This window comes from Dermacentor andersoni, chromosome 1, assembly GCF_023375885.2.
Source record: "Dermacentor andersoni chromosome 1, qqDerAnde1_hic_scaffold, whole genome shotgun sequence".
Taxonomy (NCBI): domain Eukaryota; kingdom Metazoa; phylum Arthropoda; class Arachnida; order Ixodida; family Ixodidae; genus Dermacentor; species Dermacentor andersoni.
Genome location: NC_092814.1, coordinates 242,666,310 through 242,688,288, shown reverse-complemented (window position 1 = coordinate 242,688,288; position 21,979 = coordinate 242,666,310). Strand labels below are relative to the sequence as shown.

At 42.1% G+C, this 21,979-nt stretch overlaps 1 protein-coding gene across 3 annotated transcripts in view; it reads left to right on the top strand.

The window, feature by feature from the left end:
- The window catches only part of Dlg5 (MAGUK family member discs large 5), a 160,730-nt gene that overhangs the window by 68,280 nt on the left and 70,471 nt on the right, over positions 1-21,979 (top strand). For all 3 annotated transcript variants that reach the window (XM_050196189.3, XM_050196188.3, XM_072290144.1), the window contains 3 exons: positions 3,826-3,991; positions 4,076-4,178; positions 7,911-8,091. In XM_050196189.3, coding sequence (XP_050052146.1) covers positions 3,826-3,991; positions 4,076-4,178; positions 7,911-8,091 — 450 coding nt within the window. The remainder of the gene's footprint in view (positions 1-3,825; positions 3,992-4,075; positions 4,179-7,910; positions 8,092-21,979) is intronic.

The window sequence follows — 21,979 nt, the reverse complement described above, 5'->3', positions numbered from 1 at the left end:
TTTCTTGATCTTCAAGCAGCATGTATCTTTCATGTGTATTTTTGAGCATATAGTTTTCCATCACTAAGTCTTGCGAAACGCAGATGGAAAAACATATGTAAACTTCCTGCTTGCTGCTTCAAACAAACAAAACGTATCTGCCCCATGCAGTGCCTTGTACTCAGATTTGAGGAAAGTATTCTTACAGAAAAAGAAAAAAAGTTGCAGTGCAACATTCCATTCATGTTTCCGTCTTCCTCGCGTAACAGAATGCGCAGTAATTGGTACGGGTTCTTTTATTGCGATCAGACCTCGGGCGCCGAAACAGTTGTAGTTAGCCACTATATATGCTAATCTTTGGCCCGTAAGCCGTGTGAAATTTTGTGTCCAGTCCATGCTTAAAAAAAAAAAGAGAAGAAGAAGGCGCGGTAGTCTAATTAGTGACTATATAGTGGATATGGCGTTGTGGTGCTAAGCTCGAGCTCACGGGTTCAAACCAAGTTACGGAATTTGATGGGAACAAAATGGAAAAACACTCGTGTACTTCATTTTAAGTGCATGTTAAAGAACCCTAAGTGGTGAGAACTGAACAGGGTGCCTCATAATCACATTGCCAGATGTAAAATGGCAGAACTCATTTAAATAAATAAAAAAATGAAGAAGATGAAAACAAGGTACAGTAGCTGCATTCTTCAAGTCTTTTTCTAGGGGTTGTTGTGACTTACATACACATATAGATATTTGTAGATCTGCTGTGTTCGTTGAAGAAGATAAGTGTGGTACCACATTGGGCACCTAGTTTTAATGGGTTGCAGGCATGGTGAGACTGTCAAAAAAATGTTTTCCTTGCCTGAATCAAGTTTGCAGATTTACAGGCTGCAAACTATTTACAGGGGCAGATTGTAATAAAAACTAGGGCCCCAGTGTTAAATATATCAGTTCGCCTGGCTAAAATGACATTTGGTACTGGCCGACAAGAGTCGCATGTGTACCAAGGCAAGTAAAACCGTAAAAAATTGTACTGCATAGACTTTCTGTGAGAAAAATTGGGCGTCTATCAGCCTCCGTGCAACGAAGGCGCACTCGCTAGCAGACGCATTTGACAATGACAGCAAAATTGAAAACGTCATGTTGTGCAACCCATGCCTCAAATATGTATACGTAGCAAAAAGGTGTCAATGAAAATTTGCAGTTGAAATAAAGCGCCATTATAAGAACATATGTGCGCAATCAGTCTCAGTGCCTGCAGCGAAATTACGTTGAATATGTCGCGAAGCGCATCTCCGCTCCAATCCAGTTTGCTTGCAACGTCCTCCTACAATTTTTCTACATGTGGTGCCACAGCAGGAGAGTGCCGTCTGGCTCACTTGACCATTATCTAGTACACACTAACCCTGTCTTATGGATGGGCACCAACCAGATCGGAAAATGGTGTTCATGAGTTTGATGTAACACGAAAGCTGAAGATCATCAGTTGGATCAAGATGTTGAGGTTTTCTGTGAAACGTTGCTGAACTAGAGCAGGGAACGAGCTAGTGTACGAAAGCACAATTTCATGAATCCACTCTATTCTTGGTGGTCAATCAAAACATAAATGAGCATTCAACTTTGAGCTGTTGTGCTTGGTGCACTGATGTCGAAGGGCCTTGCACTTTTTATTGTTACTGTTGCATTAAAGGCATTCATGTGGGGAAAAGACATTTGAGTTAATTTTGGGTGCCTGCTCGTACACCCATCTTGTGCCGTGTTCTGGTGCCTTCAAGAAGCATGTTTGTTACCTTTAATCACAATTCTTCCAGCAGCGAAGTTATCTCTTGATGCAGGGCAAACTTAGATTTTGAGGACTGATCTATCACTCTAGCTATAGTATTTACTATTTGTTCTTGTGTTTGTTTAATGAGCTTGAAATTTTTCTTTGTACAGCTATGTGCTTTTACACTGTACGCTAACTGAAAGAAAGGAATGACATGGAAAATCCACTCAAAAATATTAATCTGGGATGTATGATAATAGAAATTGACGTGTACTATTCTTTGTTTTGAGTGTTATCACACAACAGCCAGTCATACTTTAGTGTATGCCAAAATATTTTACTTCTTTATTGAAATTTTTAGGTTAGGATGGTCGTGCTTCTTGAGAAATAAATGCTATTTTATTGCACTAAGACATTTGCAGTATTATTTCTTGTTTTATTGGCTGAAACTGGTTAGAAAGAGCAGTGACTGTTTTGTTACCATGTCTGTATGCACACGTGTGCAGTTATGAAGTGTTCATGGATTTTTCGTAAACCCAGTAGTTTATAGATGTGAGCTGCTGCTGCGCTGTAATTAACTGCAATTCAAGGTTATACAGGGTCTGTTCTGAAAGTACTAGGACTAGCTTTTTAAAAAAAATTTCATTCATGATAATAGTACAAACGATTAGAATTTTTCAAAGTAGCACCCTTCCGCATCTACACACTGCTGCCAACGAGTTTTCTAGTTTTCGTACACCTCCAGGAACGCCTGGACCAGAATGCTGTTTATCTCCCTTGTCATGGCCTGTTTAACCTCCTCTACCGATCCATGATGCTTCCCCTTGAACGTCGATTTTATTCCCGGGAATAAAAAAAAGTCTGGTGGGGCCAAGTCGGGGCTGTAGTGGGGCTGAGGCAGCGTTGCCACCTTGTGCTGGGCAAGATACTCCACTATGTGGAATGCTGTGTGGCTCGGCGCGTTGTCATGGTACATCCGCCAATTGTTGGCAATGGCTGGGTGGACACGAACAATCAGTTTTCGCAGTCTTTTGAGGACTTCCACGTAAAAAACTGCATTAACTCCTTGTCAGGGTGGTACGAACTCTTTGTGGATGATTTCATGTCGATCAAAAAAGTAAGTGAGCATGGACTTTTGCTTGCATTTGCTCATTTGTGCTTTCTTGGGGCTTGGGGAAGAAGGGGTCGGACATTCTGAGCTCTGCCACTTGCTCTCCGGGTCGTAATCAAACACCCGCATCTCGTCACCGGTCACTACATTGTCCAAAAAGTCGGGGTCCTCGTTCACATTATGAAGAAAATCCTGGCAGATTGCTTTCCGGTTGGCCTTTTGCTCCTCTGACAACCACTCGTGGCACGAACTTCGTGCACGCTTTCCTCATGGCTAAGTTTTCTGTCACGATCTCAAGAACTTGGGTTTGAGGAATGCTCAAGTCATCAGCAATCATTTTGATACTCATCCTATGATCATTGTTCAGTAAATTTTTCACTCTCAACACATTTTCGTTGGTCTTCCTAGTCGAAGGGTGTCCGGAGTGGTCGTCATCTTCCACTCTTTCCCTACCCTCTCGGAACAGCTTGTGCCACTCAAAAACACATAATCTACCCATGGCAGCATCACCATAGGCCTCCTTAATCATGTCGTGAGTCTCTTTGCCCATTTTACCAAGCCTTACACAAAATTTGATCGTGTATCACTGATCCACTAAGCGCTCCATGATTCTCCGTGACACGGCGTTTCGACAGGGGTTCACAGTGCAAGCGATCTGCTCTTTTGAACGGCCGAGAGCTGACTGCCGATCGGTGAAGAGGGAATGGATCCCCCTTCACCGATCCTGCGCATGCAGACCGCCTCTCGTCTGCCCGTTCGCACAGGAAAAAACCAGTCCTACTACTTTCAGAAGAGACCCTGTATATAGACCAGGTAAGTGCGTGACAAATTTACTTGGCCTGGGAAACCTAGCATTTGCCTTTTCCACAGAGTTCAAGGATAAGTATAACAGAATGCTGCTCTTTTGCCAGGTACACAGTAAAATTCAGAGTGGATTGTTGTCATTGCTGAAGTGGTGCTGATAGGAGAGGTACTTTTGCAGACGACCGAAGCCTGGGGACATGCGAAGAATTGTGATTGAGAAGAGTCTGGAGCCCCTTGGAATACAGATTAAGTGTGGTGCTGGTGGCACCATTTTTGTGTCTTCTGTGTCCGAGAATAGCATAGCTGCTCAAGCCAGCCTGCAGGTCGGAGACCAGCTGCTGGAGGTGAGTGGGTGAGCCCTTTCAGCTGTGGCCTCGCCTGAGTTTTACAGTTGTCAGAATGATAAAAGTAACCTTCATTGTTTACAGGTATGTGGGATAAATATGCGCAACGCCACTTACCAGCTTGCAGCTAATGTTCTTCGGCAGTGTAGAGACAGCATTACCATGCTCGTGCAGTTTAACCCTGACAGTAAGTGCTTCATCTTGTTCTTTCTATTAGTTTTCTTTTTATTGTAATTTTGGCACTAGAGGTGACCTAGGCGATTTGCTGTCCTTGCAAGTTTTGCCTCAGAATTGAGGTTTTTAGTAGCAATGGCAGGTGTTTATGTCAGTTGAACCATGCTCACTGTGAATGCTGCTAGTGCCAGAATGCCAGTAGTTCTTGTTTCATTGCTGTGCTGCTGTTGCAGCCAACAGCTGCAACAGCCATCCAGTTTCCTTTCTTGACCTTGTTTATGTTGCACTGACATACTTATAATGAATCATTACTGACTAGCCTGGTTATCAGTGCTTTTTAACTGCAGCAAGGTTTGGCAGCAACACAGAGGGGTCTTGTCACTTGTCATGCGTTAATGCCACCTGGTGATAGGGTACATTATCGCTGCACCAATGATATATACAGGGTGGCCGAACTGTCAAGCACCAAGATTTAAAAATATGCAAGTGCCATGTAACTGGACAGAACCAAGGTAATGTTTGCCGTCGCTTGGAGATACTCGGATGATTTTTTTGCTCAACACACTCAATATGTGCTCAATACGTGCTACACAAAAGTTTTTCCGAGCGGGAAGGAAGCTTGAAAATATACACAAAGTGCTTTGAGTGGCCAGTCACGCACGGTAATTTTGCTTGTGTGCTTCGATGCATAAAATGATGTTTTGTTAAAAAAGTAACTGAACGCCAATGCATTTCTTTGCAAAGTTCGGGAATTAATATCTCGAAGCTGGTGTCATCCCAAGAGCTCATTTCAAGTGGATCTGCCTTGCAAACTCCATGGCTAGAATTTGCAAATTGCACTATGAACCATAAGGTAATTAGTTAAGAACTTAATTAGTGCATTTTTTGTTAAGTAGTCGATTAGGCATTTCAGTTTTTTGTGTGAGTAATGTCCACCTCTTCGAGTGGACCAGCTCATGAACTAGAATTGTGCTATCTGCCACAGGTAACCTTTAACAGTTTTTGAAAGTGTTTGCTGAAGCACCCGGTATACTATATATATGTATATAAACTGGGATGGGCATCATATTTGAAAATGGAAAGGATAAGAAAGGTGAAATAACAAGAGAGGTGCGAGGGAGGGAGGTTGTAAAAGCTTGGTAGAGACAACATTTAATTGCTATAGCCCCTGCAGACAAGGTATTGCACACAAGGTACATTCAGTATTTTTTTTTTCTGGAAATCTTTTTTTAGTACTGCAGACATTCCATGCTGGGACCCTGTAAGGGTTGTTTAAGTGTACACACATGGATAAGTAATACATACTATGCACTAAGTATCATAACATCCTAGTAACAGTCATTGAGGGCATAGGTCTTTAGATCCTGACAAAAGTTGAAAAAAAAAAATCCAGTTTGGCACAAAATATTAAGCAGCAACAATGAGTAAGACATACTGTCATGCTGAAGTCTGGCTTTGTAGGTAACTGAGCTGCCTGATACGAATGTGTTCTGGTCTAGCCTGTGGCTTGAGCCCAAGAATTGGCTTGGGTCACAGACTGGACCATGGCCACAGAGCTACCATTTTTGTGTTCATGTTATCAGTATTTTATGCTAACACAGTTTTGTGGTAACTCAAGAACAGACAGTTCTTGAGCTACCATGCTGCAGCCTGCATTCTACATGCTATTATGCGCAACCATCATTATTGCTTAAATTTGCTCTGTGGTTTTGGCTAATGTTGTTTGAAAAATGCAGAGGATGTCTAGTACTGATAAAGCACTCCCTCTTTGGCTTATTTCTTTTTGGTTATTACTGTATTTAGTACAAGAACCTTAAAAGTGCAATATAGGCTCCTTTGTGTTAAAACTAGAGAATGCTGTTGTAGAGTTTCCTGGACAACACAGAGCTGATGCCAAGAGCATGAAGGCCACTCAGAAGATCTTTTAATAGCTATTGCTACTTAAAAAAAAAATTTACTTGTTTGTTTGCATACAGTCAGCATTCACATAATAAATGGCTCTCTAATATTTGCTGTGTCATAGCTTCTTGCAAGTACAGTCCTTGTAGAGGGCTAGAACTAGCTGCACTCATAGCTATATGGCTGAACTGCATGGTTGGTTGGTCTTGTGCAATACATTTACTATGAAATTAAGCAAGCGTAAATTACCTTGATTGTTAATCAGACACAAGTGAGCATTTTCTCTGGTGAGGGTAAATGCTTAGCAGTCGTAGCAGTGCTCTGCTAGCAGTGCTGTGCTGAATGGGGCATTTATGCAACGATCTCACCCTGCATCATCTTGCACTGAAATTTTATTTTAGCTGGTAATTGCATCAAATGTTCAGGCAAGAAAAAAATATTAATAGTAAAACATTGTGGGGCTCGTTTCCCAGCCATTACTAAAAGCATCTGGCCTTAAATGCACTTTAAACCTGATGTTTGGAATAACAGCTACGGGAACTTGTATTCAATGTGTGCATGTAAGTTTTTTTATTATTATTATGATAAGAATTTATTCCATCATTAGGAACCATAGAATCATTCAACAATGTATTTCCCTCCATTGTTCATGGTACTCTTCCAACATTTCGGAAGGTCTCTGGTGCTGCAGCTGAAAAATTTTGCTGGTTCTACTAAAATAAATTATGGAGCTCTTCTCCTTGTTAAGAGCTCTGTTGGGAATGTACTTGACAGAATCTGAAGCAGATGGTAGTCCTAAGGAGAGACATGTACTGAATAGGCCGGATGGGGAGACTTTCCCAGTTCAAGTTGTGGGTAGTTTATTTCATCATGTCCGCAACCTGGGGTTTTGCACTTTCATGTTAAAGAATGACACCATGCTGCCGATGTTGTCATTTCTAATCAGTGGCTTTCCCTGCACTGTGGAGTTGCTCACATTGCAGCAAAGCATTACCAAAGTGCGATAGATAGCCGGAACACGGAGAGTTCTAGATGTTGAATTTTCAATGAGTACAAATTTGCATGTTACTGTCTCAGTAGTGTCATCCTTCCTGTTTACCGTGCATATCTGTCTTATAGCCTCTGCTATGGAAGATCCCCTTTCCACTCGTACAGCCAAAAGTGTTACATATACTCCTTCTTGTCTCACAATGCTCCCTGTTTTTAACTTAGAGATGTTGATCTACGCTATCGCAACTAACCGGGAAAAAAGAAAAAAAAAAGAAAGCAGCACAGAATAACATCAATTTCTGCACCAACTTGATATCTCTTGACTAAATGCCTTAATTGTAACATTGTAGCAGTAGTGTTGCAACTTAATTCATCCAAAAGCGTTTGAGTGACAGCATTTAATTAATGTTACTTGCACAGTTACAGCTACAAATTTTCGCACAGAAATGGAAAGTAGCCAGCTGGTTCCCTTTTGGAGAACTATGTTAAAATTCTGCAAGTGTACTTCAGTGCATTTATGAATGTTGTTGTCAAACATCAAAGGGTCTGTATTGCAGGCAAGGAAGGAAACTAGACATAAAGTTGGCAGTTTAAGTATTTTTCATTGCCTTGATTTCTATTGGAGCAAAATTGCAGTGTCCATGTCTTAGCTCCACTTTCTTTTCTTAACCCACCGTAGAGCTGTCTCCAAACATTTCATACATCCTGCACAAAGTAATAAATCTTTAATATCTGATTTAAAACAGCAGTTCTATGAATAATATACTTGTTGAGCCAACTTGTTTCAGGATAAGCATGGCTACTACACTATGCCATAATCCTTGGTGATATTACATACTAACTTGGGACTTTCCAGAGTATCGGGAAGTAGCTTCCGACAACATCAGCACAAGTGAAGAGAATTCACCTGTGGACACACCTGCTGCTTCACCCAAGATGCGCCATTCCAAACGATCTGACCTGATTCGTATTTCAAATGATGATGTCCCCAGTTCAGCTACATCCACCCTGACGCGACAGAAGCAGTCGTGTGTCAGGTGAGCATTCATTCAAAGGGCATCATGGCCCATATTTTCTTCTTCAGTTTTATGCATTTCTGTCACAGATGGCAGGATTGAAAGGCTTGGGTGAAAATTTTTTATTCAGATGTACAGTTAGTACCTGCTCTTTAGACTAAGGCATTTTGTCTACTGTTCGTACAGTCAGTCACATACTGATTTTTCAGATGACCTATAATATATCGCTCATTTTATAAGGCACGATCCATGCTTACCTTGTTGCAAATGTTAATGCTGCGAGCAAAATTTCCCTTGCATCCTCACTTTGATTGCAGAGTCTGCTACTTCTTGGCTTTGCAAAAGCTGCACCTAATGATGGAAAGTGGATGCTTTTACTATTTTAAACTCAGTCTCTAAGTAATTTTGATAAGTGAATATGACTTGAGTTGAACACTGTGTGATGTAGTAGGTTTGAATCAGGTTACAATACATTTTCTTGTTCCACTTACTACAAATTATTTCTAACAAAAAACTCTCTCTTAAGCCTGTTATGCTTTTAGTTTTTGTTGTGAGGTATCATGCTTTGAGAACTTTTGATCGTTGCCCTGAATTACTGTCAACACTGCTTTGAAATCCACCTTGAAAGTTCTGTACATAACTGTGAGAAAATTTTACTACATGTAAGTTCTTTTTTATCCATTTCCATGCAGACTAGATTTGATGTGATGTATTTGCATGCCAAAACACTTATCATAATGAATTAAAGTAAATTCTTTATTAAAAAGTATAAGCATATTGTGTTTTTGAAAATAAATTAATATGGAGTATGGAAAATTAGAGTACTAATAGTGCAATTCCAATGAGTGTTAGTGTGACCTCTGAGCAAGTGCTTACCCAAGGCCAGGAGATACTTCGGGAAAAGTTGAAGAAGAAGGAAGGGATAGGGGGGCAGTTGCTGAAGTCTCCGCTGAAATTTGAAATTTGGACAGGTTGGAGATGTCAACTAGCTGGAGCGAGCATGTGGAATATAAACAGTGTTTCCGTCTTCTTCCAGGGTGTTATTTGTCACCTGAGTCATTTGTTTTGGCAGTTGATCTAGCACAAGCAGGCACCAAGTGTCATCCATCTTCTCATCCCAGACCTTCATTAACCAATTCTTAAACAACTAGAAGGCAGATGATCAGAACTTTATGATAGCGTGATGCCGTGCAGCTTCCAAATTTGAGTTACCCTATGTCGTGGCTACGTCATGATAGTTTCAACTATTCATTTCTTGAGGAAAGTCATAGACCTCTAGACCCTAGAAAACACTGGCAAGCCTCAAGGTGCTATTAATAATTTAATATAACAGCTTTTCTAGAGCAACTATTGCGTGACGTCATGACACGGTATGCGGGAGCAGGAGTGATGTTTTAACACTCACTCTGGCTCGCTCGGCCACCTCGTATGCTGCTACTCACTGTGAGGGTCGATGTAGCAGCATGGAGGACAACCGAGCCAGCCGGAGTGAGTGTCAATACCTTGCAATGTCCTACTGCCACATGACCACATACTTTGTCGTGATGTCACAACACACTATCCTCCTGCGAAACGAAACCGAAACTGACTGTATAAAAGCTATTATATTAAGTTATTTTCAGCGCTCTGAGGCTTGTCACTATATTTTGGGGGGTTTAGGGGTCCAGGATCTTCATTTAATGTAAAAAATGAACAGTTGAAAATATTATGTCAGTACCCCTTTAAGGCTTCAGTATCCTTCCTGTTGTAACAATTGATGTAAGCGAAGGCTTACACAAAAGAATGTAAACAGGCTTAGTCAACCAACATGCACCACATTTTTAAAGAAATGTCCAAAAACAAACAAAGGAAAAGAAAGCATCAATGCTGATGAAATCAGCTACAGTTTAGCAGCCCTGTTGCAGAAGCACCAGTATATTTGTATATTGCGTAGCAAGTTCTTTTAAAGAATTTACAAAAAATAAGAAAAATCACTAAAATCGAAACATTGAGTTTATAACTCGTTAAAGGGACCCTGAAACGATTTTGTCGATTTTGTACAAACGTATTGAGTCGTTCGAGTAGGGCCTTCTGATCATTAAGTGACGCATTTAAGTCCTCCACATAAAATGCGTAATTTATTATAAGGCTTTAAAAATGCGCATCGCTACCAATTGCAGCGGTGCCCCTTCCCCGAGTTTTCAGCCACCCCCTCACAATTGACGTAGCTAGCCAAATTGACGTCAGTTTGCCAAACTATCCTATTGGCTACCCAGATTGGATCTTTCATAATTTTTCCAACTTTATTGTGAACAAATGTTGTTCGTAATAGTTGGAATGTTGGTTAATTTTTTTTCCATAAAGAAAGGTAATAGAAAGAAAATACATGACAATGTATCACTACACTCAAGCACTTCCGGCACAAGTGTCGTCAGCTTGTGTTACAGCGTTCTTCATGTTGATGCGAGCTGCGTGGTCAGTGTTGATCTCGAGCTTTCTTTTCACGAGCACCATGGATCGCCGTTGTTACATTGTGGGTTGCAAGTCTAGTGATTGGCGACATGTCAAGCTGTGACATTGTGTCCCTCTGCAAGGCAACGTGCAAGCAGAGTGGCTGCAGCGCATCGGGCTGTCAGTATCCGATAGGCCCAGCATCTACATGTTTGGGGCTGTCACTTCACGCTGGAGGATTACTACCACTATAGTGATTACTAATGCAGTTCCATGTCTGGTATCTGGGTAAATGTAAGTGCAAGTGAGCTGGTCATTTTACCGGGTGAGCAGAGGTACAAACATGAATGGCCTGCACAGTGCAGTCACCTGGTGCCACAGAGCTCAACCAAACACAGAGCTAACATAGCAGTAACCAATTGCGTTCTACTTTGCTGCTCGTGTAAATTTCCGGCAGGAGTGTAATCGTGAACATGTTGTCTTCTTAAATGCTTAAAATGCTTTGCACTTGGTTTCAGCAATATTAGTTCGATGTTAAGCAGGTTAAGCTCTGTGCTACAAGGTGGTTGCACCGTGCAGGCCGCTCATGTTTAAGTTAAAGGCCTTTAATCACAGCTCACCTACGGTTACCGGAATACCAGACATGCTTGGTGCTGCGACAGAATGCTCACAATGCACTCTGCTTGAATTGCTCTCGCTGGAGATCGATGGCCATGTGGTTAGTGGAGAGGTTGGAGAGGCTTTGCGTGCTGGCCCCAAGAAAACCGGAAGTAGACGACATGATGCTAAATCATGATGCTGAGCCTGTTAAGGCAGAGCTTAGCCCCGATCACTCAGCGAATGAATTAAGGAGGAAGAGCTTGGCTAGGGAGGGGGGCAACTTGTAATTGTCTGTAGCTTTCTTAATATGAGACACTTCACTTAAATTGTGGTGTAAATGTTTTACTATAGCTGTACCTTACGAGTCTACAAAATTTGTCCAAACCATTTCAGGGACCCTTTAACTCTGCAGTTGCATGAGAGTATTTATGCATCTCATATGTTCTTGAGTTGGAGTTGGCCTTAAGCTAACATTTTATTGAAAGTTCTCTGTGTGTTCAAACTGTCATTTAGTCATTGTCACTCATATTCAGACCACTGATGATAATGACATAATTTGCAACCCATTTGAAAAAGTATTGAATGCAAACATTACTGTTCTGATATTTATTTTTACATCTATGTTTATATTGTTCCTAGGCCTAGTACTAATAGTGTTGTGTGAGTGTAGCACAGTCAGTAACACTCTTGACAAGGGAGTTCAAAAAGGAATGACCCATAATTCAGAAAGCCTGTTGGTGATGTAAGGTTGGAATGGAGGGCAGCTGAGTGGAACCTCATCCATTAGTCCTCAACTGACAGTAAGAGGCAGCTTCAGCTTAAGCCATAGGAAGGAGGATCCTACAGCTGAACCTCCAAATGACAAACACAGATTTAGCAAATTATCTGATATAATGAAATAAATCAAATTGTTTCTTGCTGATATCAGCGTGCAATGAATATATGCTTATAATGAATATTGGATATAATGAAGGCATTTTCATGTCAGATGCAGCTTCGGTGTGATGAGGTTTGACTTTAATACAGTTGATTTTTGCAAAAGACAGTCAACGTGCAAAATTATTTTTACCATTGGTTTATGTGGCCCTCAATTTATTGTTTTTGTCTACTGTGTTTAGGGTTCAGTGTTTTCGGCCTGAACTGAAAAAGAAAAGGTACGCCGAATTTTGGGAAAACAAAAACTGAAAATGCTGAACCTTACCTATGTTCTAACTATTGTTGCTAACCTCTGCAACAGCTATTTAATTTTTATTTGCTAAATTTAGAACACCATTTCTCGGTGAGATTCACTATGCCTTTGTCTTAGGTTGCTGTAAATTGTCGTGGTAAAATGCTAGGTAGTGATGTGTTCATGGTTGGTTCTTTCACATGGAGGTTGACTAAGCTGATGGCACACTATTCTTTCAGCAACCACATTTTTACTGTTGTGAGTGGTTCATGGTTAGGCTTTATTTCTTTTGCATATAGAAAATGTAGTGCAGCTGCCTGATTTTGTTGTATTGAGCAGCTGTAGCAACACACTGTGAATGTGGTCTTCATGCAGATGATTGTGTATGTTTATGTGTGTGTTTGGTGCTCATGTATGGAGGTCACAGTGAGAGTGGTTGGCCAGAAGTGGCCTCGTATCGGCAGTGCAGACTCAGTGCAACAGATGTAGCAATACAGCTGGCTGCTTCGCCTGCCATCTCAAGATGGCCTGAATCACTTTCCATCAACTTCCAGTGCATGTCTGGTGCCATCACAGGTGGTGGCTATAATACGCTAGGCATTTTAAAAGTGGGTAAAAAGATATTCTGTCCAGAATGATCTATATGAGTTACCAGTCTATGTGAAGCTATGACCCTACTCATTGCTGCACAGTCGAATCCACTTATAACGACACCGGTTTTAACAACATATTGGTTATAACAATGAAAAGCTGCTGCACCGTCAACTTTTGTATATTTTCTATGGGGAAATCCCGCTTACAATAACGTGCCCATGCCGCATTATCGGTTATAACGATAAGGTCTCACTGCTGGGTGTCCATGCCGAGGCTTGCGTGCATCTCTCCATGAGAGATACACGCAAGCCTCGTGTGCATCTCTCCCGTCGCCCTTCCACCCCTCCAAACAGGAATGGCTGCGCCCATAGCTCTGCGCCGCGCCACCCTCCAAAACACGAATGGACCGCGCCAACTGCACTGACAACACTGCCAGCGCTGTGGCGCTGCTCCCATATTGTGTGCACGGCCCTCACAGTTGGTTCTTTATTCTATTGTCCTCATTGTGTACAATTCTGCTAATGGATTAAGTCGCTCGTGCTTTTCTTTGTTCGTTGCGTCGAAGTCGTTCCTGACCACATTGTTTCTTAGCCTTGCTTGACTTGCCACTGAAACGGAAAATGGCTGATCCACCCGCCGATCATCGGCAATGCATAATGTTGCCGGTGAAAAGAAAGTGCACTGCTATAGATTTTGAAACGAAGTGCTTCTAACCAATGAGGTGGTCGTTGCGAATGTGCTTGTATTGGATAGTGACAGTGACGGCCACGACGGCAGCGCTGATGCAGTAGGGCAGACTGCCTCAACATTGTCTCTGCAGGAGGTCCTGTAGTTGATTCAGTCCTTCGTGGGCTTGTTTTCATGAGGGGCCTTCCGCTTCACTACGTGGAGCACCTGGATGCCTTGGAGAAGGATGTCGGCAATCTTCGCGTAAAGCAAGCAAGGCTGACGGACATGGGGTTTTCTCGTGCAAGCCAGTGGGAAGCACGTGGCGAGATGCTTGTAGCGATCTTGCTCCAGCATTCCTTTTAGATTTGTCAAGCTGAGGTGCTGCTGCGGCAACCTTTGTGCATTGTTTAAAAGGCGCCTTTTGGGGCCACCAAAGCGATGCCTCAGCGGAGCTCACATGTCACTGGCTGCCCGTGACCCTTCTTTTCAGTTGTTATAGCAGTGCCATTCTTCAACGCCGACAGCCACGGCTTGATAACAACACACGATCAGAGCACACAGGAAGCAGATTTAAGCAGTTAAACAAGTCAACTCAATCAGGAGTCGGATGGAGGAAGGTGGTGCGGAGAACTGACCTCACGCCATTATAGTTTTTTCGGAACAGCTGCCCCAGTTATAACAATTATCGGTTATAACAGTGGAATTTTCTTGTCATTTGAATGTTGTAAGTGGGTTCGACTGCCACTCAGTCATGCCGTGAATGCTGAAGTGCTCGAGTGCTTCGATGAGCTCCAATTATGAGAGAACAGCACACTTGTGAATTCGCAATATCATTATTTGGTGACAACGTTTGTTTACAAAACATTTTTATACAAATGGTGGTTTTAATTATTCAAAGAACACCTGCTGCATGAAATGCAACCATCTGTAGCGAAATGCGAATGGAGTTGCAGGTCTGCTACTCCACCGGCTTCACGTGGCCTCTGCTGGCACGCAGCACTTGGAAATCCCTCTAGCATGCTCCGGAGTAGCCTGAGCATGGCACAGAAATAGAATGGAAAAAAATTTTGAATTACTTGCACCTTAGCGTTTGATTGCAATTTCAGTTTGTGTTGAGTTATATTTCTGCGATAGCAGCAGGCGGGGCAGGAATTTCACATGAAATAACCATCTCGCACCTTTGTGCATTCAAACACCACAAGCTTTTCTCCATTTAAATGTCTGCTGCTGTGATGGAACCCAAAAGTCAGTTTGAGTTATCCTTTAGTTAGAATCACAGGAACTTCAGTGTACATTTCATAAACACTAGAAACTGGAAGACAGCAGCTTTTTTGCACCCTCTGAAGACAGTTCTATGACAACTGTAAGGTAGATGTTAAAAACATGGTAGACGTTAACCCCCCCCCCCCTCCCAAAAGAAGGACTAGTGTTAAAATTGCACTCATTTATTTCATTGAGCTGCTCAGATATGGGGTGTTCTCCAAAAAGCTACTCCAAATTGTAAATGTTCTTTTCCACCTGTTAACCTGCTCAAAATTCAAAGTATTCTGCTCCAAAACCAAGATTTTTCTGCTACAGAAATTCCTCCAAAAGCTGTTCCAGCAATCCCATTCATGAAAGAGCTTTTGTTCTTTAAGCAGTGAACTTTTTTCACGCACACTCTCAATGTTGAAGCTTTAAAGACTCATTCCTAAGGCCACTTGGATGCACAGCCAAGTATCGAAAAGCCTATTTTTGGTTAAATTCATGCATTTTACCTGAGTGCCATCAAAATTCAACACATGTTGTAAGGTGAAATGGAGCTGGAGTTAATATGCCTGCTACAAATTGCTATGTCAAGACCCATCCCTACTCGTTTAAAGGGGCCCTGAAGCACATTTTGAACAGAATAAGAAAACGTTGCCGATTTATGGACAAGGCTTCTGTAAACATGTGAGCCAAATATTGTTACTCTGCATGGAGCAGGGAAATTACAATTTTTGTATCAAAAACAGTGAAAAATCACTTGCTGTCTCCTTTTCAATGTGGTCATGCAGCGACGTCGTAAGCAGTCAAGCCCACCAGCAGTTCTTGGCTGATTTCATGGTCATGAGAATATTCTCAGTAATACAGTAATTGTTAATTTTTAATTATATACATGAAAAATACACGTCTGCAATCTCAAAAAGACATAAAAGCGTATTTAATCTTTGCACTTATGGTCTACACACACAAGTTGCGTGTAGCTGCACCTGCTGCCCATGGCCTCCAAGCTCACATCGGTGTGCAGCGTTGCATAGATACCTTTCATCAGTGGGTCAGTTGGACAAATGCGTGCACTGATTGCTCTCTGTAAGTGATGTAGCTCCAGGCACCCGAGTGCCCATCTTGCGTCGAGAGAGCGGCGCAAACGGCTGAACCAGAAATAGCCGAAGTAGGGGAAGTAGCCTTGCCCCCTTGCCATCCCCCCTGTGTAGCTTCCAGTACACTAGTGGAGACGAAAGGAGAGAGAAATCTGTGCATAACTACTGTGGGATTCTCACACCCGTGCTCTTGGGACAAAGGGACGACAACACAGTAGTGCAAACAATCACAAGGGCATTTATTGCACCTTTCATAGATCAATGCCTGCTAGCCGAGTTGCTATCCTCAAAACATGCCGATGGGCGCGCGACAAATCTAGGGAGTCCGACTCACCATGACCTGATAGCAAGCGAATATGCTCGCCCCATGCTGGATCCCAACGCCTGGTCGTTCGCGCATACGGTCACGCGAATGGTGGCGCGTTCGAACGAGGCCTCGCGAGACGGTCTCGCAGAAGCGTGGATCGGCGCACTCGCGGAACGTTCGTGCAGCTTGCCTGATCCTGAACCAAAGAGGAAGCGGCTTCTCCTTTCCGCACCCAAGTATACCCGCCATGAGGCGGCGTTAGCAGCGTAACACTCGTGCCATCTCTCGTACTGCGTTTCAACCACACCGACCGCCGCGGGCCCCAGGCCACGCGGCGAAGCCGGATTAGAGGAGACGGGAGCTATGCGAGAAAACAACGTATCAGGGGACGCGTGAGAGTCGCGCATCCCCACACTACCTTTAAATCTGGTTATACTTGAAAGATTAGAAAAAGTTTTGTAAGTACATTCTTGAGGAGAAGTCCTTTAATCGTGAGGCTATTCTTTAATTACTATGTACACTAAAATATAGGTTGGCCCGGTATATAGGTTGACCCCTCACCTTGACTTGGCCAGATAACGACTCACAATGTGCTAAGGACTGCTATGTAAGACGAGGGGTGACTTTAGCTGTTCTTTTTTGGGAAAAAGTCTCAACTTATATTTCTGCCAGTGTTTTGGGGCCCCTTTAAATGAGAGATAGAACTGTTAACAAATAGACGCAGCCAAGCATAGCTCCTGCTAAATAAGGTGTGGCACCAGTACTCTCGCTTTTAGTTATTACTGAGACATGACAGTAAAAGTCGTGTTTATTTCTATATGGCAATATACTATATATTTTATATGGCAAAAGCGGGGAGTGGTTACAAAGCAATAGCATTGAAAAAAAAAAAAGTGCAGTGACTTGTAGTAATAGCATAAAGGTACTCCTGATTATACAATGTTGGCTAATGTTTCACGATAAAGTTGGTAATCGGTGACAGCTATGACATTAGGGGTTCTTAGAACACAATTACAGCTGTTATTTGCATAACTTCATTGAATGTTCACAAAAAGAGCTTTGTTGAGTGCACATACTTTGTTCGCTTGTCACGGTCCACTGTAGCTGGCATACAAGGTAACTTGTGCACCACCAAAACAGTGCTACCATCTGTTTTCATGCTCTCTTTCTTTGTTTGTGTGAGTGTATATGTAATCTTGTGTTTAGTTCTGCTCTGTTTATTCCTTGTGTAAGTAACTGTGATGCACATGCTGTACTTTTCTTTTTTTGGTGAAGGTTGTCAACATACCTGACCAATATTTGGAAAGCATAGCATTGTCTTTCGTCTTGCCACATTTTAATTTTAGTGATTCCATGTTTACAATTACAAAATTATTTCTTCAGTCCATTCGGTTGCTGTGACTGCTTCCCGTACTCGAAATTTTACCTGTTGTGTTCTATGTTTGCTTATTTTTTTGCATATTTTAAGGGTAGATGTGGGCTCCAAAACCAATTTTGTTAATTTTAGTGTGAACTGGATGATATTTAACAGTATTATTCAGTTTTTCCCGCTGATTGCAAATATCTAATGAGATTTTGTATATCTGCATTAGAACAAATGATGCAAAGCTTTTAATACAGAAAGTCAGTTCATTTCTTACGGGACTTTTCAAAAACTTAACTTTGTCAAAAGCAAAAACAAAGTATATGGCCAGAACGCCAGAGAGTAGCTCTAGCTGGTGATGCTGTTTTTATTGTTCGCAGTGCACTTATAATGCAAAAAGAAAAACAGATGTAAACATAATTGCAATATTTTTTCTAATTTTCATGTCATGCATTAATATTATTCCAGAAGTAGGAGGCTGCAGCTAGTTAGCACAGCTATGGCTACTGGAGAGAGAGGAAAAAAAAAAAAAAACTGCTGTCAGCAGTGGATGCTATCGGTGTTCACTCACATTCTTGTGCCGGATCAGTCACTCAACTAGCACAGTAGGAAATTAGAACAGTGTACCTGTAAGGTATTTTCTCTGTTGAGCATGGCAACACTGAAAAATTGGTGAAAGTTGTCTATGTTCAATGTTTTGATTGCTGTCAGTCATGTAGCATTGTTTACGTTTGCCAGAAAAGAAAAATCAGCTCACAAACAACCTTTTTCTAGTCTGTGGAGATGTATTGGCATTAGTTTTTGAAGAAATTATTCTAACCCTGGCAAGTGCAGATTCCTTTGTGTGCTTGTCTGTGTTTTGGTCTGTTGGGTCTTGTTTTGGATTCATGTTACATCCAGTACCTTTGTGACGATTGTGTGGCATAGCAAGCACTGTGCAGTGCATCACACCAGGAGTTCTAATGTGTGCCTTTGCTGTATCAACCTTAGGCAACTTATTCACACCGGCAGATACTTTGATGGATAAATAAAACCTCATGGAACACCAGTATGTTAGGAACCTAGTGAATGTATGCACATGACCAAAAGCAAAACCATGCGAGCCACTTGCAGCACAATTTTTTGCACGAATTTGTGTTTTTTGTGTTTTGTATGCATTGAGTTTGTTTCTTTTTTTGACACTGCTTTTGTTTACTAAGCTTCTTGTCGGATATGTTGAATGTTGTTTATTTTGTGAGCCTCAGCCAATCTGTTTCAATGCTGGCATTTCGTCATTGCCACTTAGCACTAAGAAAAGTGATTGGTCTGCAGCTGTACTTGATGTTCACATTCTTTTATTACTTATCGCAGCTCTCTTGCTGTCAAGAGCAGTACAGTTGAAACCCGCGATAACGAAATCTCGCAACAAAGAAATTCTCGCAACAACAAAACATTTTCATATCCCCGGCGAATGTCCATAGGATTCGATGCATTTCGTACCTCCTGGCAACGAAGTGTCGCTGTACTGCAATCCCGCATCAACAAAATTTGCCGGAATGTAACTCCGCATATTACCTACTTGCGTAAGGCTAGCAGGCTCCAAAATGGGCTCAAATGCGATTGTTTTGTACTAAAATTGCTTAGAATACCCCTACATTACACTTCTGTGGGCGCCGCCACTTTTGTTCACAAGAACAACCAAACGCCAGAAGCGATCAGTGCGCTGGAAACACGGCATGGCTGCCATCTTATTTGTTTATCACCCGTTTGAAGTCGCACGCATGTTGCTACCGGCATGTGACGATAGTTTTTGCACGCCTATTAGGTGAGATCGTAGATAGTTTTTTGAAACGCCTGTTTAGTTTGCGTTTCCCGTGGCTAATGACTCAGTGAGGCCTAGGCCAATTGCGTGAGGTGGAACTGAATGCAAACTGAACAGGCGTTTCAAACAACAATCGCCGATCGCTTCAGTGCACTGCACAATGTGCACCTCAGTGAGAAAAATGCAGCAAAAACAAGGAAATTCAAGTTCCACCGACATGGAGTTGTTTATGGCGCTTGAGATGGCGGTCGCAGCATATGGAGTGTCACGCATCGGGCCATGATTGAGTGATTGTCCGGGAATACGCATCCCTTGCTTCAAGAATGCTGGTTTTGGTGCCACCCGACAGGCATCGCATGCAGATTCGGTGCCAGACGTAGATTTGCGCGAAAGGGCTGTCATCTCGATCGTTTGCCTTCGGGTGCATGAGATACGATCACTTTTGTGCTCGGCACCGGATGTGTCGGCGCCTATGGGCACCCGTAACGGTGGGGAAATTCGAACTTAGCACTAAAGTTGGGGGAATGGGCTCTTGCACAGATGGAGGTGCTTGCTTGGAATTTTACAGTAGTGTTTCGAACTATATGCATAAGGGAATTATGCAACATAATGGGACTGGTGGCTGACATTGTGGGAAAAATACAGCAACGTGTTATCTTAGCTTGATAGTATCTCAAAATACTTGCAACACAGATGGCAAGTGAGAGACAGTGCTATTGCTGTAACACAGTCACAATCAATTACCTCCCCTCCTTGTCCCTTGGAAGCATAAAACGTTTGTAATTGCTCCTGCTCATCCCTCTGCTGGGAATGACTGAAGTTCTTAAAAATTCCTTGATACATAGTTGTTTGTGACTCTTTAAGATCTGAAATAATAATTGTGCATTTATAACGTGTTTGGTTGGCATAGCTAGCTAGCGCAGGATCGCAGAACTATTGAAATACTTCTTAATAGATACTGATGGGCTAGTTGGTGAGCCATGATATTGAAGCAGTGCATTTAAATCTGACACGTTCATGCCCACATGAAGAAAGGACATCCACAGGCGCTGGACTGCAACTACTGCTTTATTGCTCAAAGCCCACCTTTTGTAGTGTGGTTGGAGAAGCGCTAGTGCTCTGATGGCAGTGAGGCGTGAACAAGACTCTGAGTAAAAAACAAAAAACAAGGACTACATTTTTTGGATTCACACTCTAGAAATAATCAGTCCAAGAAAGTGGCACACTTTGTCAGAGAATGATACCGAGGGGCAACTGATACACCTGTCTTTTCATTCGTCAATTTCTATTGCTTCAAGAATTTCCCTTGTTTGTTTTTTGTGTTCCCTGCACACAACTTCCGTTTCTTTCAGATGGGTTTGCAGCCACAATCCCTGCAATGAAAGGCTAAATTACTTGAATCTTTAGCCGTGTGGTGATAATTGTGCTCAGTTAGCCTCGTATTCAAACACCTGCCCATCTGCCCAATGTATACCTTGTTGCAGGACAGGGGGATTTGTCCTGTCAGAGGGATCTGTCCTGTCAGAGGGATCTGTCAGAGGGACAGAGGATACTTCTTGTTCACATGACGAAATAGCATGCCTTACTTTTGTACCGTGTAGTCTATTAAATTTATAGAAATAGATGTGTTGCCACTTGCACATTGTAGCATATGTGGCCTGCACTTAACGCATATGCTCTGCCTTTTTTGTATGCAATGTTAATTGCACGACCAGACGTGATATTAAAGTCGGCTAGTTTATAGTACTGTTTTCCAGTGTCAAGCACCGGTCCTTGCTTTGTCGGAGATTTGAGAGGAGGGTCAGTTTATGTTGATTGCTGTAATGGAATGCATGGTTCTAACTCTGTGACTATAGGTTGCCTCTCCTTGTTGACTTTCTAATAGAAATGAGCAGTATATTAATTGTACTTCAATTTGCCATTTTACAAGAGCCGACTTATTAGGTGCTGTGCCTTCATTTTTATTTATTTATATGTTTCTAGAAAGATGCCAACAAAGATTGTTTATTGAAAAAGGTTCTTACAAGAAACTATTACAAGCACTGAATTCAAGACACCAGTCAGTGGAATGTTGTCATTTAGTACCTTTTTTTTAGTTAGTGGCTTTCGAAATAACTGATGCTGGGCTCTGAGGCAGCTGCTCCATTTTTATAAGGTGCAGCTGTTTTTATCCTTGCAGCCGAGACATCTACAGTTATTTTGTACTGTCAGCAATTTTGTGGGGTACTTTGCAGCCTTCTCACTATTGAACTTCTCTTTTTCTCTCTTATTGATAATCCAAACCTGTCAACTTTTTTGAGGAACTTCCATTTGATTTTCATCAAGGTGAGCGGGACCTTGCTCATTGTTCTATGCCTGCTAACATTTAATTTCATTTGATTTTCTTTTATTGTTTGTTTTTCTTAGCTGTCTTATAAGCAGTTGTCATATTTATGTATAGTGCTTCTTTTGGTGCCTTTTTTCGCGGGCGACAGCCCCATTTTGTAAGGGCTTTCGATTGCACAGCTAATGTGGACAGCTGGCAATACAGTAACTTCAGCTGATATTTTTTTTTTCGTTACTCTGTTCAGTAGGCTTTAGGATGCCATCTTTGAGCCTCGATACTGGTGGCTCGCAAGGACATGGTGGTTGTAAC